This window comes from Suricata suricatta, chromosome 1 (assembly GCF_006229205.1).
Source record: "Suricata suricatta isolate VVHF042 chromosome 1, meerkat_22Aug2017_6uvM2_HiC, whole genome shotgun sequence".
Classification (NCBI taxonomy): Eukaryota; Metazoa; Chordata; class Mammalia; order Carnivora; family Herpestidae; genus Suricata; species Suricata suricatta.
The window spans coordinates 140,132,974-140,151,979 of record NC_043700.1 but is presented as its reverse complement, the minus strand read 5'-3'; the positions used below and the strand labels follow the sequence as shown (position 1 = coordinate 140,151,979).

The window sequence follows — 19,006 nt, the reverse complement described above, 5'->3', positions numbered from 1 at the left end:
GCATCTCCATCCTATACGTTTTGGTATCTTTATTTATAGGTCAGGCATTAACATGACATCAGAAGGTGGAATTTTTCAACGAATAAATCTCTGTGATAAGATGCTTTGAATAGTGTACGGAAACAGTTTTACAGAGGCATTTTTGCAGAACTACTCTAATTACAGTGAGGTAGTAAATTTTTACAACTAATAGGGTAACAGGATATTCTTAGTGAAAAGCAGATAACACACACATTTGTTTATACCAATAATGCTAAGATGCAGGAATAGGTTGAGTGACATATATGTAGGCTAGGGGTCATTCTGTATGGCTCACAAAAGGAAAAATCTGTTTGAGCTGATCAGTAACTTGCTTGTGTAAACCTTGCTATTTGATATTGAAGGTGTAAGCACCATAGAGACACCATAGAGACATAAATGTGTCAGCCTTTATATATGGGTTTATGTTTTAACTACTCTTACCCATCCTCATTATGGATATCAGTGTAAGGGAAGGTATTTGTGGCACCAATTAGCAAAGGTATGTTTTGTAACTTATGTCCGGCTCTTGTTTTTCTCTGGGCCAGAGTTAATTGTAAATCTTGTGTTTTAAATTCTCTTATTATCTATGTCTTGGTTCTACAAGGCTCATTAGGAGAGCCTTTCGACAAACATCAGCAGTGCTTTATCTAAAATCTTCTTTGTAGAAACAGGAATATGCTTTTTCTAATGAGGTGTCTGTGCGGGGAATATCAGTCTGATTTGGAACATTGTGAGGCCCAGTCAATAACAGCAGTCCCATTCCCAATATGAGCCCATAGCAGGAGATACCAGTTACGCTTCACGGCAGGAACTGTGCAAACGTCTGCCATTTCCTTGCTGCGACTGTCATCCAGCAAGGCCAGTGCGGCTCCCAGCATTTAATCAGTTGCTTGTTCTGCAAAAACTCATACAAAGCTCTATAGTCAATCAAAATCTCATCTATCAAAATATTTTCAAAAATATGTTATTTGAAAAAAACTCATAAATCTCAATCTTATCCAAGGCCATATTAAGAAATATCTGATTTCACCAAACTCTGTCCAAATCCACAGATCGACCAGAGACTTAGACAAATTCAATCTGATCAAAATTAAATTTTCCCTTCTGTGATCCTTTATCCAACCCCACATCCAGATCTAATATTTTCATTTTCAATCTTTCACACTCAAACACAAACCACTACTATAACTTTCATTGTCCCGGCTATCACTACTGAAGCAACTTCCACCATCACCACCACATGTGCAACTCAGCAACAACTATAAGTCCCACACTAACATCTGCTATAACCATAAAGCAAACCACCCATACTACAACAGCCCAGAAATTGGAACCTACAAAAGTTACTTGGAAACAAAAGAATCTCCCTGTGATGATAATTAATCTTACACTGACTCTGCATCTAATTTTGAAATCTCCATATGGAACCACAGAATCATATACTAAACTTCCTTCCATTTGACATTGAAACTATGTATTTTCCTGATTACTTTGACAAAAATGAAAGTAACTACTCAACCAGCAGTATTGTTTGTACTCTGAAACTACATAAATTCCCAACACCATCCCAGAACCTTAGCTAAGCCATCATGCCATAATCCAAATGCTGAAATTATGAATTAATCCATGACACTAGTACTGTATTTCTTATCCCTTCCCTCAGCATTTTCATTTGTTGCCATTTGCAGAACATTCTTTTCCACTTTGGAAAATCATCTACAATCAAGCTTACTTTTTTCTAATTTGTAAGTATATACTCTTAATATTTTAATTTTTCTACATAAACAGAGTACAGTGTTACCACAATCTATTGAGCTCAACCTTATAGAATATAGGTATTATACAACATATCCAGCATTTCTAATAGCACTACACACTGAACTTTATTACCTCTGAAAAGGGACAATCTACTTTGCCAAGAAGTCTGGACATATTTTCTAATGCCTATTTTCTAATCCAAACAGAACTTCAAAAGAATAGTAAAAACTTATATAGTTATATTCTACTAAGTAGAATTTTAGGTATACTTAATTTAGTGGTTGTTCTGACATTCACCAAAATACTCCATTAAAACATGCCTCTATTGCAGATTTCCAAGCATATGCCCTAATTTCCTCTGGGATACTACAAACTGGTCAACAGTTTTAAAGAATTTTGTAAATTAACAAAGTCAAGCAAGTGTTAATTCAATTCAAGTCGTATTAATTGCTATACCACATGCAAGATACTTTGGTGGGTGTTACAGTGAGCAAGACACAAGATCTTCCTTGAAATCTAATGTCTCAAAACATAAGCACAAATAGCAATAGCATCAGCCAAAGTAGAATAAAATAAATAAGAAAGCTACAAATTCCCAAAAGTTGTTAGAAAAGGAAAAGCTGACTCCAAATTAGGGGAAGAAAGAAAAACTAAATGGAGATTGTAACATAAAGAAGGATCTTTAAGGTTAAAAAGAATATTGAGAGCAAAGATGAGAATGAGACCCCAAGCAGAGGGAATACCAAGAATAAATGTAGAGAAACAAGATGAAAATGCACTAAGGCTGTCTTCTGACCTCTACTGCACACTTCCATTTTACCTGCACATTCGACTGTGAACAGATACTTGCCGTATTTCCAACAAAAGGTCAAAGAGGGATTTTTTTTCTTACTCTTGTGTCCTAACATCAAGTATAATGCCTGGCCCAGTACAATTTAGGTTTATGTTTAATAGCTTATCATTGGAATTACCTTGCATCATGGAATACTTTGATTGCAGTTTTCAATTATTCATTTATTTGTTTTATTCAGTCAAGCTATTGGTATAGTTAATAGCCCTCGTGTGTCTAAAAACCTTTTAATGTTGTGGATAAATTATCACATGGAGAAAAGAGAGAGAGAAATTTTCCAATCTGCCTTATCCTTTTATTGCCAAACAGGCTCTTCTTAGACTGGAATTCACAAAGAAAACCTTGGGTCTGGGTAATTCCAGATCTCCCCACACCCCATGGATTACTTGACTTGAGAAAGCCTGGAAAGTTCAAGGATCACATAATTATTAGATGTTTCCACAAGATTCTTCTAAACCAGATACTCTAAACCTGGGCTACCAGGAGACCCACGAAACTTCTAAAGCTTTTTGATATACATCATGTTCATGAACAAATGTGCACATTTTCTAAGAAGATGGTGTATAGATTCAATCAGATTCTCAAAGAGGTCCATAACCCAAAGAAACAAAACTAAAACCAATTAGAAAGATCAAGAAATGTCTAGACCTACACGTTTAAAAGATGTCATCCTCAGTTCATAAAATACTTTAATGAATCCTGATAGCCTAAGTCATTTCAGAAAAATAAATTACCTCACTGTTTTTGCTGATGTCTCTCACTTTTATAATGATTTAGGAATTTATTTCCCTGTACAGTACATATTTCTTGACACTCAACTCCATAATTATATTATTGTAAGTTATCTGCTTTCAGACTTTAAATTTCTTGTCTAAGAAATTACTCAGTCTTCTGAGTTTCCCTTGTTTATTTTGGTCACAACTCAGTTTGCTCAGACTGCTCAGTTTTCAAGCTAGGGCGTGTCCCGTTCCCACTTGGGGTTGGAGGCATGTCTGCAGTAGACACTGGATGCGCTATCAGTCCCCTGAATCAGCTGATGCCCAGACAGTCACAGTGATTCAGTTCCACTGAGCTATTCACTAGCACTATACTCTAGGCTGGAGATAAAGCACTAGCCTTCTCACGTCGGCCAAGAAACAACAGTGACATAGAATTCAACTCTGCCTTCACCAAAAAGAAAAAACTAAAAATAAGGAAGCCTTACCACCTACACATTCATTGAAAATAGTGCCCAGGGAAAGTGGATTTCCTAGTGTCCTCGGGTCCTTTCCACACAATGAGGCTGCTTGAATATTTAATGTTTCCCCCCACCAAAATGTAAGCTCCATGATGGCAGGGATTTTTGCCCCTTCCATTCACTTTCATTTCCAGGGACTGAAACAATGCTAGGACAATGCAGAGTAAATACAGGCTGAATTATGGGTTGGAAGAATGAGTTAACTGGACAAAGGAATGAGTGACTATATCTACGAAAGCCTGTGAGAACATAAAGTTGCTTCCTTTTTACATCTGTCAGCACTTATAGTCATTGCTCCTCTCAATCTTACTCCTTTTCCAGGCTATTCTCTGTCTCACCAATTATATTTCTTCTTCAAATCCATTTAAAACCCCCTTTTTTCTGGGAAGTTTTCTTTCACCTCAACCCTGCTCCAAATCCCTAGAACATATACATCTACCATTCATCCATTGACATGTGGTGACCATCTGGTGCTTTGCAATGTTATTAACATAGAAAACACTAAATAAATATAATACAAGGTCCTAGGACTCTCCATCCAATTCAAGAGGAACATACAATTGGGAAATAATGAAGGAGTTCGATAAGATAATGTCTAATCAAGGGCCAAAATAAGTACTAGAAGTAAACAAAATGCTACCGAAGGTTAAAATTAGTCTTCTATCCAACCCCGTCTTACACCACTACCCTCACTCCATTTTGTTCCAGTGCTAGGAAACAATAACATCATTCCTCCATATCTAGACACTTGGTCTGTCTAGTTTTTCTGCTTCTTAATAATAAAATAATAAAATATTAAAATATTAAAAAATAAAAAATTCTTAATAATTTTTTTATCCTTCAAAACCCAGCTGAGCTGAGGATCACCTCCTTATTAAGATTTTCCTGCTTTTCTGTCCCCAACAAAACTAATCCTGCTGTCCTTCATACCTGTGATTGTTCCTATTATTGCACTTACCTGCTAAACTTCATGTTTCCCTCCCAGAGAGTATTCCCATCCTTCTCTGACAATAACAAACATTAATTGTGTAATGAAATGAATAGTTACAGAAACTCTCTTTGGAATGCCTCATTGTCTCAGACAATTTTCCGTTAACAGGCATTCTGGACCTTAAAACAAACCAAATCTAAGATGGCCTTCCATGTGAAATCCTGGCATAACACAGATTCATCACTGATTTGCACTTAGAAGTTGTTGAATAGACCCAACTAACCTCCATACCAATACTGTTAAAGAGGTGACACATCTCAAAACCTTCCAATGTAGCCTGGGGCCCTGAAAACCTATGGTGAATACTTAGTTCATTTTTTGTTTAACAAACCTCAGTGGACACCTGTGTTTTGCTTGAGTTTCAGTATTTTTTTCTCATTTAAAATAAAGCATACCATTGAACATTTCTGGATGGCAATTTATCCTTATCTATTGACATTTAAAACATAGATATATTTTAATTCAGCACGTCTGACACTAAAACCTACAGAAATACTCCAACATGTGAGACAATTTTTATAAGGATATTCGTTGTACCACTTTTATAATTACAAAATACAATAGAAGTAGATTAAATGTTAACATTAAAAGAAATGTTACATAATGTAACATAAGCATTAAATAAATGAAATAAGTCTATATGTACTGACACGTGAAGTCATCCATTATTTGTTAAATTAATAAAGTTGCAAAGCAATACATAATGGCCCTCATTTTTTAACTATGTACAAAGCTATACATTCTGTTTGATTTATATGCTCATACAAACATGACAAAACAGATACATCTGGGAAGTCATTTGGGAGGGAGATGAAAGTGAAAGAAGACTGTAATTTTTTTATTGTTTGCACTTTTTTTAATTGCACAAGGTATGTCTTCCTGAAATACCCTCTATTCAAACAGTAGACATTGGGTAATATGATGTCTGCAGCTAATAACTCACCTAATGAAGTGTTGGGAAATGAGAGAAACCAAATGATTTCATGAACAGCTAAGTCCTGATTGGTCTTTCAGTGGCCAGCCTCCTAGAATTGAGTTTAAATTCCTTCTACAAATTTACAACTCATCCACGGGTAAAATTATTCACTACAGAAACTCAATAAATCAACTGGACTTTGGATATTGTTTCACCTGTACATTTTCCCAAGTGGAGATAAAGGTAACGTCAAATGATCATATTTCAAATAGAACTTTTTTAAGGATCTTCTTTGAAAGGGGGGGAAATAGAGGAAAAAAGTGACACTATTTTGTTATTACAGGCAGCATTTTGAAACATGAAGACTCTGATTCTACTGCTTTATCTTCTAGGATCAACTCAGTCATTACCAGTAAGTGCAACATGTTTATTTTATTACCAACCAGGTTCAGCAGCACTCACTGGTTGTAGACCTATCTTCCTTCCTGCATTCCATCAAAACTGCTCTCTCCTAAGACCCATTCCCTTCGTTTTCTGTTTTTATTTTCTCAAAGTGAAAAACGATAAACGTTTTCTGTTTTTATTTTCTCAAAGTGTTAGTGCATATTTCAAATACTTAGATTTTAAAAATGCATCCACTCTATCTTTCGGATGGATAAGGCTCCTATTGTTCCGTTTAATTATAGTTAAATTCTCTTTAATTATAGCTAAACGGAACAATAGGGTAGAAACTAGAGGGAAAAAAGAATCCCTTAAATTATACCTACTCAAAGTGGATAATTATTTTACTTTCCAAAAATAATTGAAGACTTTCTTAAGGCAATCAATTGTTTTCTCATGACTAAAGAGATAAACTACATTTTCTGACTTTCTTAATTGGAACATTTAGACTGTATAAACTCTGAAAAGGTTACCAAACTGTGCAAGTATATAAACTCTAAGAACATTATCAAACGGCACAACAGCAAGGGAATATTACAAAGTGGCCAACATTTTTTACTTATAACATTTCATCGAGTTTTTGAAAGAAGTGAGCGACAGTATTTGAACACATACTTCAATTGTCCTCCAATATTTTATAGATATACATGGGTGGTTTGGATCTCTAGATGGACTTACTTTTGACCATTTGAGCTGCTTGAGCATATATACTGAGAAAAAATTAGAAGGAATTTTCTGTGAAATAGAAGAACTGACAAAAACCATTTTGAGTTGAACTCACCAGACACATCTATAGTCATCTATCCAATCAACAAATACTATTTCACTCCAAATATACCTATGTCCCCCTTTAAAGTTGTCCACGAAACATTAATTTAAGACAAGGTAAATTAGTACTTCTTTTGCAAAACCTGGATTTTTCACTTTAAACAAATTTACCAAAAAGCTCTTCTAGATAGGATGTCTATAGAGTATTTAAATTACCCTACTATTTGTAAAAACTCAAGATAAATAAAACTTTCCACAGCTATCATGCAAGATTGACTGAAGAGTGGTGTGCAGGTTAATGCAGATTGCTAACAGCCAATGACGTGAGAGCAGCTGGAGTGTGTGTGGTACAGGGGATGTGGGTGTGACACTGACATGTCTACAAAGTATAGTCATGATATTTATCAAGTGAAAAATTAGGACACATGGACAAGGTTTTTTTTTGTTACTTGTGAGTGAATTTATTAAATTATATAAAGGCATAAAAATGAATCAATTTTTAAATGTAGACATTTCAAACAGCCTAGTGATTCTTTTCAGTAGATCCAAGCTTGACAATAGGGTACACATTGGTGATGGGACAAGTTACATATTTAGGAGAGTGACCAGGGTAAGTGACCCTGACCAATAAAAAGGTGAACCAAGCAATGACTTGAAGCAGGTGAGGGAGTGAGACAATGTCTGGGGTAAGAACATTCCAGACAGAGAGAACAGGTGGAGGCGAGGTTTTAAGGCAGGAGTGAGCCTTATCCATCCCAAAGATAGAAACACCTGGATGGCAGTCGCAGAGTTAGTGAAAGGAAATGGGATGGGATGGAAAGTTCAGAGAGACACTGGAGGCCCAGGCATGAGGACTTTGCAGACCACTGTAGAGTCTCTGGTTTTTACTCTGAGTGAAAATAGAAGTCAATGCAGAGGTCAAACAAGAAGTGAAAGAACCAGATGATTGCTTTCAAAGAACCACTCTGGCTGCCATGCTGACAAGAGATTATAGGGGATGAAAAGTACACTTACAGAATCTTAAAGCTTAAAGGGACCTCTAAGCACAGATAATGCCAATATTAACTCTTACAACTGAGGGGGAAAGTCAAGAGTGAAACCAGTTAGTAGAACCTTCAAGATCTATCCCAGTTACCTAAGGGCTGACGCAATGCTGGAGGGCCATACCACATTGCCCTCTGGGGTGCGGCTGGGAGCATAGGCAAACTGGAGCCAACCTGGCCAGGGAGCTTCTACCTGAATGCAGAGAAGCTAATGAAAAAGGATTTATTTCTTCAAGGACTAAGAGAACTCACAGGGATCCTGGTGGAGGGCTCTGCCATTCACCATATCACCTTGGGCGGGTCACTTTGCTTCTGTGGACCTCAGTTTCCTCATCTATAGAACAAAACCATACAACTAGGTAATGTGTATTTCAAGGACATTTTCACCTCTACAAGTTGGGTTTTTTTTTAATGTTTATTTATTTTTGAGAGAGAAAGAAAGAGGGGAGGGGAGGGACAGCGAGAGAGGGAGACAGAGAGAATTCCAAGCAGATTTGGCACTATCAGCACAAAGCCCCATGTGGGGCTCAAACCCATAAACCATGAGATCATGACCAGAGCCAAAACCAAAAGCCAGAAGTCCAACTGATTGAGCCACTCAGGTGCACAAGTTGGTTATCCTTAATACAGTAGGAGGCCAAGAAGGAGACTGAATTTCCATTACATGAAATGATTTGTCAGGTACAAGACAGAAGCAGGAAGCTTCATGAAAATGCAGTAGAAGTTATGGCAGCTTAACTTCAGGCATTAGAAAAAAGCAAATGTTACAAAGCAAGGGTGCAGACTACGTATTTCACGGCCTGAAAAAGGAGGAAGGCAGTCACAGAAAAGGAAAGGGAGCCTAGGAACTACCACAAGAAATCCACGTGCCCAACCCCACCATAGACCCTTCCCCGCCACACCTTTCTGGTCTCACATTTTTTCACTCTACAATTCCATCCTTTGTCACACACCAAACTTCCCAGGGAATTAAAACTGCTTCCAGAAACACACAGAGCCTAAAGGCAGACATTTCTGCATTTGGGACAACTTGTAACATCCTGGAAATAAATGGATTCGAAACCTCAAACACATCTCTACCCCATCTAACATTTGTTGATTGCAGACACAGCTCAGCCCTGCTTTGGGATTTCCTCCAGCAAAGCTGGCTCCAGATCAGGCAACTCTTCTAAACCAACAGCAGCTAAATCAGGTAAGAGTCCTGCAGTGCAGAACATTTGCAGGCCAACAAAGAAAACATGTTAAGACTAGTGAATTTTAAATCAAGATTTACACAGTCTTATGCCCAAACAAGAAAGAAAGGCTTTCTTTGGGGAAGAAAAAAAAGGACTAATATACTTTTGAAATTTTTGAGCAGGAAAAGCAAACTATCTTCATTCTTTTTCTTTTGCCTTACTGTTTAGCAACAAATAATAAACTCTGTAAAGCAATAACTGCAGCTATTGATAAATTCATCAAGGCCGTGACATACTTCAAAATACTTGACATAACCACATGTGGTATCTGCCAGAGTTAGCAGGGATTAAGAGGTAATCTATAAAAATAACTTCAGATTTCCTATAGTTTTCTTAAGTTCCATTGTTACTGATAACTGTAAAATCTGTTTCTTCAGAACACATTTAAATATTTTTGAAAACTGCATTGTCTCATGGCTTCCACCTTCTCAATCCAACCCTGGTTCTGCTCTAAAGGATACCTCTTTGAAGCCATAAGCCATTAACCCTTATTTTTCCAAAATAAAAGGTTGGGATTGCTATACTATAAAAAAATTACTAACATTAAAATTCCAGTTGGGTAATAAATACATGGATTTGTTTCTACTTAGTGCCAAAACTTTTATATCATGTGATCCTAGAATGGTTAAGATTCTGAATACAATGAGAACCTGCATTATTAATTCACTTTACAAATGGAAAATTTTGTAAAAAGTATGATTTTTCACAAGTTAGAAGGAAAAAAGAGGATGCCTTTGTAGCGCAGTCAGGCACCCGACTTTGGCTCAAGTCATGATCTCACCATGTAAGAGTTTGAACCCACACTGGGATCTGTGCTGATAGCATGGAGCCTGATTTGGATCCTCTGTACCCTTCTTTCTCTTCCCCTCCCCTGCTTGTGCTCTCTTTCTCTCTCAAAAATAAAATAAATATTTTTAAAAATTTTTTAAATAAATAAGTAAAGGATCCCTCCTTACCTACTTCTAAACTTTGTGAAATAGTACAATAACACCAAAGTCCAACGTTCACTTCTTAGTCTATGAACATTAGAGAACACTCAAGTCAGGAACCCATTTCACTCCCTAAGGAACCTGAAGCTTATATAATTTGGGGATGCCATTTAAGAAAAAGAAGACAAAATTAGCTATGTGAAACTAAGTACTAAAGTATATAATTTATTATGAGATAAGAAATAAGAGTAAATTACACATTTTTAATGTTTATTTATTTTAAGAGAGACAACGCATGAGCAGGGAAGAGGCAGAGAGAGAGAATGTGAAGCTGGCTCTGGGCTGTCTGCTCAGTCAGTGCAGAGCCTGCGGCAGGGCTCTATCCAGAGAATCCAGGGTTAGATGCTTAACCAACTGTGCCACCCTGGTGCACTGACACATTTTTAACTCTGAGGGCCACTTCCATTCCCCTTCATCCTAAATCTACCTAAATCCACCTGTAACGGGAGTATAGCTACTTGGGTATATCTGCCATTGACAGCGCGGTGGAAACAGACAAGCTCTGGTCTCACATCAATTTCTATGCCCTGCAGGTCTTCCCCTCTTTAAACCTAATACCACTGACACAGATGTTCACACTGGGGTCAGATCTACAGCTGGTAAGTACTCTCTTATATCATTTTAACATCCGTTGTTAAATGCAGTGTCTACTGTTTAGTGTACATGTATGTGCATCCACAAACACATACACAAATTCATTGTAGAAAAGTTGAAAGAAAACACAAAAAAGTAGGAACACTGGATGTTATTCAGTACATCATTCAAAGTTTTACTTAGCAAGAGGGTTTCTGAAAGAATGAATCAAATTCTTATGTCTTCACTGCTTTAGTTCATCTTATCAGTCCTTCAAGCTCCTCTGCACATTCATCCCACATATTTTCCCCACTGCCCCCTACAGCGTTCACACACCCACACAAACGCTATGACCACTATCATCACCCTGACAAGAGAAAACTAGAAGGGGTAGAAAGATCTTCATGGTTCTCATGGATTGTCTGTATGGTTTACTCTGGGAGAGGGAACATAATAAATTCCTTTTTTGCTTAAAGTGGGCAAATTTAAATACAGTATTAAACCACATTCAGACTAGATATTTCACTATGATCTTCACAACTTTTGTGGAGACACCTATAAAAGGATTAATTTCTTTATAAGAAAGCTATCAAAAGCTCCCAGGAACCATTGTTATTATAGCCAAAAGAGAAAAAGGAAGATAAAATCACCTAAGTAGGGGCGCTGGGTGGCTCAGTCGGTTAAGCCTCCGACTTCGGCTCAAGTCAGATCTCATGTTCGTGGGTTCAAGCCCCGCGTCAGGCTCTGTGCTGACAGCTAGCTCAGAGCCTGGAGCCTGCTTCCGGTTCTGTGTCTCCTTCTCTCTCTACCCCTCCCTCTCTCATGCTCTGTCTCTGTCTGTATCAAAAATAAAACATTTTAAAAAATCACCTAAGTAATTCTCAAGAAAATGAATTAAATGCTAAAGAAAAACTTAATATGGGAAAGATTAGCTCTGGACCTTATGGCTGTACTAGTAGACTAAATAAGTCTTTGAACTTCATCTCTATATCTAATTCCTAAGGCAATAGTATATTGCATACTATTTTTCATGTGTGCATACTAAATGCATATATTTGCATAGCGAATCCTCCCTTTAAACATATTTTAACTTTGGTAAATACATTTTGATTTCTTGAATGGTCAACCTGCAACAACACAATGGCAATCTTTTTCCTTGCCCTACAGCTCCATCCTTCTGCAGGACTAGCACCGGGTACCCAGACCCTCCCACTAGCCCTGGGGGGATTGAACGCACAACAGCAACTGCAACCCCAAGTAAGTTCAAACCAGGAGTTCAGTTCAACATCAGGGAGCATTTTCTATCAGGCAGAAGCCTAAAGGGCTTTTTAAGAATTTTCTTAAGGTTCTTGAAAGTTTCACCCAGAAATTTACAGAGGAATGTCCAACTGAACATAGAACATCTTTGGCAATTTGGTTCTTGAAGAAAACACATGAGGAAAGCCGAGCCCACCACTCCAAATCCTCTCCGGAATACATTTGTAGTGGGAAACAGGGAAATGTGAAGAGCTGGAGAAGACTGAAAAGTAAAGAATATAAGGGGGGAAACTGAGAGGTAGCAGAAGTCTTTTCTTGCTTGCTGTTGTCCATAGAGGACTTCCTGGGTGACCACAGTCATCCCAAGGAAAAGTCAAGAGATGGATAAAGTTTAGTCCCTGTTACTTAATGTTAAAGTTAACCCAATAGTCACCAAACAAGACCCTCAACTTGCACTGCAATTGGTTATTTTCAAAGGTACTCTAAATGTTGTAATTGGTTCCCGCCAAAAGTAACAAACGCTCTGAACAATGTGTATGGTTAAAGTTACTACCAATGCTGTTATACAATAATGATTGGATGTCACAATTTCTTGTAACTCCCCCTTCCTAAACCCCAAAAAAACCCTACTCAGCCCTTGTTCAGGGCTCTCAGCACGGATCCACTGTGTTGGTGAAGGCTGTGAGACTGAACTTAGGCCCGGCGAGCCTAAGCCGTAATAAAACTGCCCTTTGCTTTTGCATGCGTGACTCGGTCTCCCTGGTGGTTTCTGGTTTTGGGGTGATATTAAAAACTTGGGCATTACAGCATGACACTATGTGAACTTCTATAAAAATAAAAATAAACCTTAAAACCCTAGGTCTCTTGGACAAACTCTAGGTTAACTCTTAGAGTACTAGAGAATGCCAACACCTCACCCAAATCTTTTTTCAACTAAAAGTTCATAATGACGTGATTTGAAGTGGTGGTCCAAGAGTGAAAGGTCAAGAAAGAATTCTTAAGACACTTTTGGTGCAAAAAAGTGGTTTTATTAAAGCACAGGGACAAGACTGAGGGCAGAAAGAGCTGTCCTGGGGACTGTAAGAAGCTATTGGTTGTAAACTTTTAAGTTGGGAGGGGCAAAGAGAAAGCAAGTTTCCAAAAAATTTTCATATGTTAAAGAAGATTTACAAGATCCTGGTGGCCTAGCTATTGTAAAGTTAAGGTTGTTTTTTCCTACAGCAAAGCATTAACATTAAGATAGAGAGTTCCTATTGGTGTATTATTCTCTGCCAGCCTCAAGTATTTGTCAGTGGACTGCAGGTTATAAGGAAATTTAATTTTATCTACATTTCTTTTGCCTTTGCTTTCCATATCAATAACATTTATGTGATTATTATTGATCAATAAAGTATTCTCACTCAGTTATAAGAACTGCCAGTATCAAGATGATAGAACAATGCCATCCATCATTTCCTACCAGAGCTCCATTTTAACAGCAAAATATCCAGGTGCCCATTATGAGACCAAATATAGTTGCTTCAATCAATCTTTGTATTTTAGAACTCTATTTTTAACGTACCTTCTGAGGTGCCATATTACAAAAACACATGCATTTTATCATCATTATTACTTGTCATAACTTGCAGTTTGGAAGTAGCTTGAGACCAAAATTATTTTTTGCTTGTCCAATTTAGTAACTTCTACCTCCTTAATGTGCTGCCTTGGACTAGTTTCTAAATCTGCTTTTCACAAATCGGGTGAGTTCCAATTCCCATCCAACTCTATAGGTCTCAATGATTATAGTTGATATATTGGTAACAAATATTTGTTCAAGGCATATGACATACTTTTAAGGAAGTCTCTATATTTATATCATCTGCTTTAAACAATTTTTATTAAATTTTTCATTCTTTTTCAGATGTTGCCAGTTATTGTAGCCCACCTTGGAGCCCAGGTAAGATTATTTTGCAATGTGATTTTTATTTTAAATCAGTTTAGTGTGAAATATGTCATCCTGCCTCAATTTACCAGAAAGTTGCCAAGTTTCTTGTTTACTTTGCACTGTATGACACTGATAGTAATGAGCTAACACTTACTGAGCATTTACTATGTACCAGGCACTGTTCTAGGCACCTGGTTATTTGTTATATACTACCTCAGTATTCAATAGTTTTTTAAATGTTCATTTATTTTTGAGAGAGAGGGACAGAGCAGGAGCAGGGGAGGGCCACAGAGAAAGAAAGACAGAATCTAAAGCAGGCTCCTGGCTCTGAGCTGTCAGCACAGAGCCCTATGCAGGGCTTGAATCCATGAAGAGTGAGATCATGAAGTAAGACGCTTAACCGAGCACCTGGTTCATATCAATTCTTAATTCCATATCGGGGAGCACAGGCAAATGAAATAATCCGAAATACAGCATGTTTATTTACAAACATATCCATCAAAATAATATTTGTAGTAGAGAAAAACATTGGATGCAATTTAAATTTAAATAAAAAGGAGATGTTTGAGTAAATGGTGCAACATAAAACAAATATTTTATGACCATTCAAAAAGGATATTTATTTGATTTTGTCACTACTAGTGTTAAATAATGTTGGTGTAGTATTTAAAATAAAAAGGTAAGACCCAAATTATATAAATGATATAACTTCTATTATGTAAAAAAGACATGTGAAATACTTCCGGAAGAAAATCCACCCAACTCTATATGATGGCATTATACTTTTTTTCTTTCTTAATTTCTGCATTCTCCAGGTTTCCTCTAATGGGCATGTATTACTTAATAATAGAAACATAATTGTTTAAATGCAGAAGACTTCACATCATTCAGATGATAAGTGTCAGTAGTCTGATATCATATGCCAGCTTGAATCATGTGACACAAGTCATAGAGGCAGTTAAAGTATTGTTGAAATTTTTTAAATGTCTCTTTACAAATTAAGTTATGTTATACATATCTTGCTTCAAGTATATTAAATTTTGTCTAATTATTCATGTTATTATTTTCCTTTTAGGGTGCCATCCTAAGCTCAGAAGAATTGGTAAAATATATACATATATTATTATAAATATATATAGCATATATTTCTTGTATATATTAAATTACTAGCATTTCAAATTATTTCCCTGATAATCACAATCCTGCTTTCTGTCCCAACATGGTCTCTTTTGACCACACCCCCTAACCCTCGTGCATGCTACTGTAAACTGAACATTTTTATCGGTGCTTGCATTAAGTTACTCTTTGTCTTGCTGAAGATTTCACTATCCTTCTCTGGCTACTTTTCCACTCATTTGACTTGGCTTTTGTTTTCCCTATACTGATATCAGATTAAATTCTATCCAGAAATCCAATGCATATTTTTAAATTTTATAGATTAAAATCTAGGATTCTAAACTATTAAAAACCATGCAATTTAGAATATATACATACTGGTATTTATTTCAGGAAAGATTCACTCTCTTGGCTTAAATTTTTAATTTTATGAAAATATGTTCTTTTTCTAGCATCTTACAGTGATGGATAAATTCTTCCCTATACACATAAACAACTAGAGGGCTGAACCTAAATAAAACTCATATCTGACCACTATTAAACACTTCTATACATATCCCCTTAAGTCATTTTAGAAAACAAAAATGAGTTAATGCAGATTCTAAACATGACACTGAAGTTAAGAGCTGAGGCAATATCCAAAAAGACAGGTTTCTTTTAAGTCTTTCTATTATAAAAAAAAAAAAGGTAAAGATGTGTTAGATTGTTCACAGATAAAATCGACGAGGCTGCTCTGCAACAATGGTACGTGAGCATCTACATCTCCCAGTTATTAAGTCAATTCTGTGTAATAGGCCCCTGGTAGACCTTCTGCCTTTGCACTGCCTTTAAGCCTCACCAAGTGAAAAGTCCGGCTTTTTTTAAAGTAAACTCTCTGCCAACGTGGGATTGGAACTCAAACCCCAAGATCAAGAGTTGTGTGCTCTATGAACTGAGCAAGCCAGGAGATCCACGCAGAACAGATTTTTAACCCAATGTTATAGGTAATGAAACTGAGGCTCAGAGAACCCAAGCAACTTAGTTCCCAACGTGAAGAAACAGTAGATTCGGATCGAAAACCATTTTTCTATTCACTATACCAATTGTTTTCAAACTTTTTTCCAGTAAAACTCATGGTAATAGCTGTTTTCCACGCAGCTAACACACACACATACACACATGCACACACACAGACGTACCTCATGAAATAGTATTTATCCTTACTGTAGAGAATACACTTGGTAATTTATAGTCTATTCTTTTTGTCCTATTTTTTAAAAAGAGGCATTACTGCCTTCTTTAATTCAAATCTATAGACGCCATGACCCCCAGCTTGAATCTGTATTCCATTCCTGTCTCTCATCTGGCCTAAGTCTAATTCTGGTTTCGGTACCTGGTAAATCTAAGACAGTGCTTCCCAAACTTCAGTGTTGGATCACAAATCAAACAACTCAAAGTGTTGATTAAAAAATGCAGATTTCTGGATTCTGCCCTAGAACAGCTCAATCAGAATCTCTCTCACAGTGGAGCTCAGGAATTACCTTTTAAATAAATTATTCACGCCATTCTTTTTCTTTTTAGTTTTTTTAATGTTTACTTTTGAGAGAGACAGAATGCAAGTGGGGGAGGGACAGGAGAAAGGGAGACACAGAACACGAAGCAGGCTCCAGGCTCTGAGCTGTCAGCGCAGAGCCCAATGCGGGACTTGCATCCATGAACTGTGAGATCATGACCTGAGTCAAAGACAAATGCTTAACTCACTGAGCCATTCAAGCACCCCCTCAGGCCATTCAGCAACAATATTTATTTCCAGGGTGCAAATCAGTGACAGACCTACCCAGAGGAATTCCACTGAGTAACCTCAGGAATAAAGTGGCTGAATTGACAAAGGAACTATTTCTGACTGAATATTGCAATGCCTTTGAAAAATACATCAAAAGAAATCTGAAGAGATGCAAACCATGAGAGGAGGATTGAGTGAAAACGAATTAATTTTTCCATTAACACTTCCATTAACGTATCTTAAATTACTTTAAAAATGTCTGGGCAAGAGAGAGACTATAATTTAGGTTAAAAACAGAGATAGACCCCAGCACAACTGATTTTCTGCCTTAGTTCTCCCTCCACATACACCTGAGATGAACAAATTTTTCATATTCTTTTTCCGATGTCTGGCTTGATTCTGACATATCCTTTCTGAAGCAAATGGAATACAGCATGGAATCGTAGTCACGAAACCAGCATCAGTATTGCTCAGTAGAAGGAGGCATTTCCTCTAAGGAAGCCCAGGCTATATTATTTTATCTGACTGTCTTCCTTTTCCGTCCTGCCTTTCCTACCCCATCTTGCTGCCCTTCAAAGAAAAGGCTCATTGACCAGCATTAAAATGTGTCCTTTGACTTTTTTTGCATTTTCCCTCCCTCATTCCAGCCAATGGCCCCACAAATCTTCACAGGCCTCATTTTCCAGCCTCTGCTTCCGGGATCCACTCTGCCCAACAGTCAAGCTAATGCAGAAGCACAGAATGGAATCCTTCCTGCAGGGCAAGCACGAGTGAATCCTGCCATCCAGGGGACCCCAGAGGGCTTCTCTCCAACTCCTAGTGACACAGATGATGACTTTGAAGTGACAGCCCCTGCAGGCCTCCAAAGGGACAAGCCCACTACCCAGGAAACCACCACAGGGCCGCCAAATGGTAAATTCTCTGAGCCAGGAAAATGCCTCATGAAAGTCAGCTGCAGAACGAGAGCAGGGCTGTCTTGCCTCGACAAATACAGATCCGAGTCAAATCAGAGATTCCCTTGTACTTAACACTCACAGCTTATTCCAGCCCTGTGAGGGAACATTTCTATTGGGTTACCAATTCTATTGTATCAACCCATAAAGGAGACATTTAGTTCCTGGTATAACATACTTTCTATCTTAGGTCGGATCTGGGAGTATCTGGAAACAGTGCTCCCCCTTTCTCATCTCCCTCTGACCCCCAAACATACACAGGCCCACAGCAGACACAGTTAATCAATCATGATACTTTTGTCCACTCACCGATCATGAATGAGCCACAGAACCTTCTTAACCTAGTGTTGGAAGCAGTAATACGTCCGGTCTACAGTAACAGTAATTACTATTGCTGGTAATAGATGGGACTTAGCACAGTAGATGAACACATGTGCCATTCTCTTGAGATGGGACCTAAGAAGTGTTGCAAAACTAAGCTCTTTAAGTGCCAACCATCAGAGATCATCATTTAACATGTACAGATCTCTAGAACCAAATGTCCTTGGAAATAACAAAAGAATGATTTGAGATTGCTATTCCTAGAAAAGAAATTTTGATCTCAAGTAAAAATGTTTAAATCCAATATGCTTTTACCTACATTTAAAAAGTGTTTTATTTTCTTCCAGGAAATCAGTAAGCTGTTTCCATTCTTTTCATCTAAGCCGCCTCACATGTGGGGATGCATGCGAATCTTTTTCACTGATCATATTCTGGAATAGATGCTGAGACACACTACAGAATATCAGAAGAAACTCTTAGTTTACCTAACTTTCTTGAAATTTCAGAAAATATATTCTTCCTGGAAAATAATGACTTCTGAAAAAAAATTAAATGGGTAAATTTGTCTTTGAAATGTAATGCTATGCCACTTTGGACTTGGAAAGTATTCATATTAAACGTATTTTCAAACTGACTCTTTTTCTTCTTTGGGGAGAGAAGAAAATAGGATCTTTTCAGAAACTGCATTATGTCAGAACTTAGATGATGCTCCAGATGGAAAAATTCCTTTGGAGTAGGAAGCACTATAGTCACAGACTGGAGATTCGGCAATGTAAGGATAATTTCTGATTTCCTCACACCCAGCTTATTACCCACTCTCTCCCAGGAGAGCCAGAGCTTTCACTTTCTAC

The 19,006-nt window shown here is 37.4% G+C and overlaps 1 protein-coding gene across 2 annotated transcripts; it reads left to right on the top strand.

Annotated features, from left to right (window-relative positions):
• Window positions 1-5,936: 5,936 nt before the first annotated feature.
• Window positions 5,937-18,789, top strand: AMTN (amelotin). Of its 2 annotated transcripts, XM_029930719.1 has the most exons (9): window positions 5,937-6,016; window positions 6,117-6,185; window positions 9,131-9,217; window positions 10,783-10,848; window positions 11,990-12,079; window positions 13,980-14,015; window positions 15,079-15,105; window positions 17,529-17,793; window positions 18,503-18,789. In XM_029930719.1, the coding sequence occupies exons 2-9, from the start codon at window positions 6,132-6,134 to the stop codon at window positions 18,511-18,513; spliced, it is 636 nt and encodes a 211-aa protein (XP_029786579.1). In that variant the 5' UTR covers window positions 5,937-6,016; window positions 6,117-6,131; the 3' UTR covers window positions 18,514-18,789. The 2 variants fall into 2 exon arrangements, with proteins under 2 accessions (XP_029786579.1, XP_029786665.1); XM_029930805.1 differs by lacking the exon at window positions 9,131-9,217.
• The last annotated feature ends 217 nt before the right edge of the window (window positions 18,790-19,006 follow it).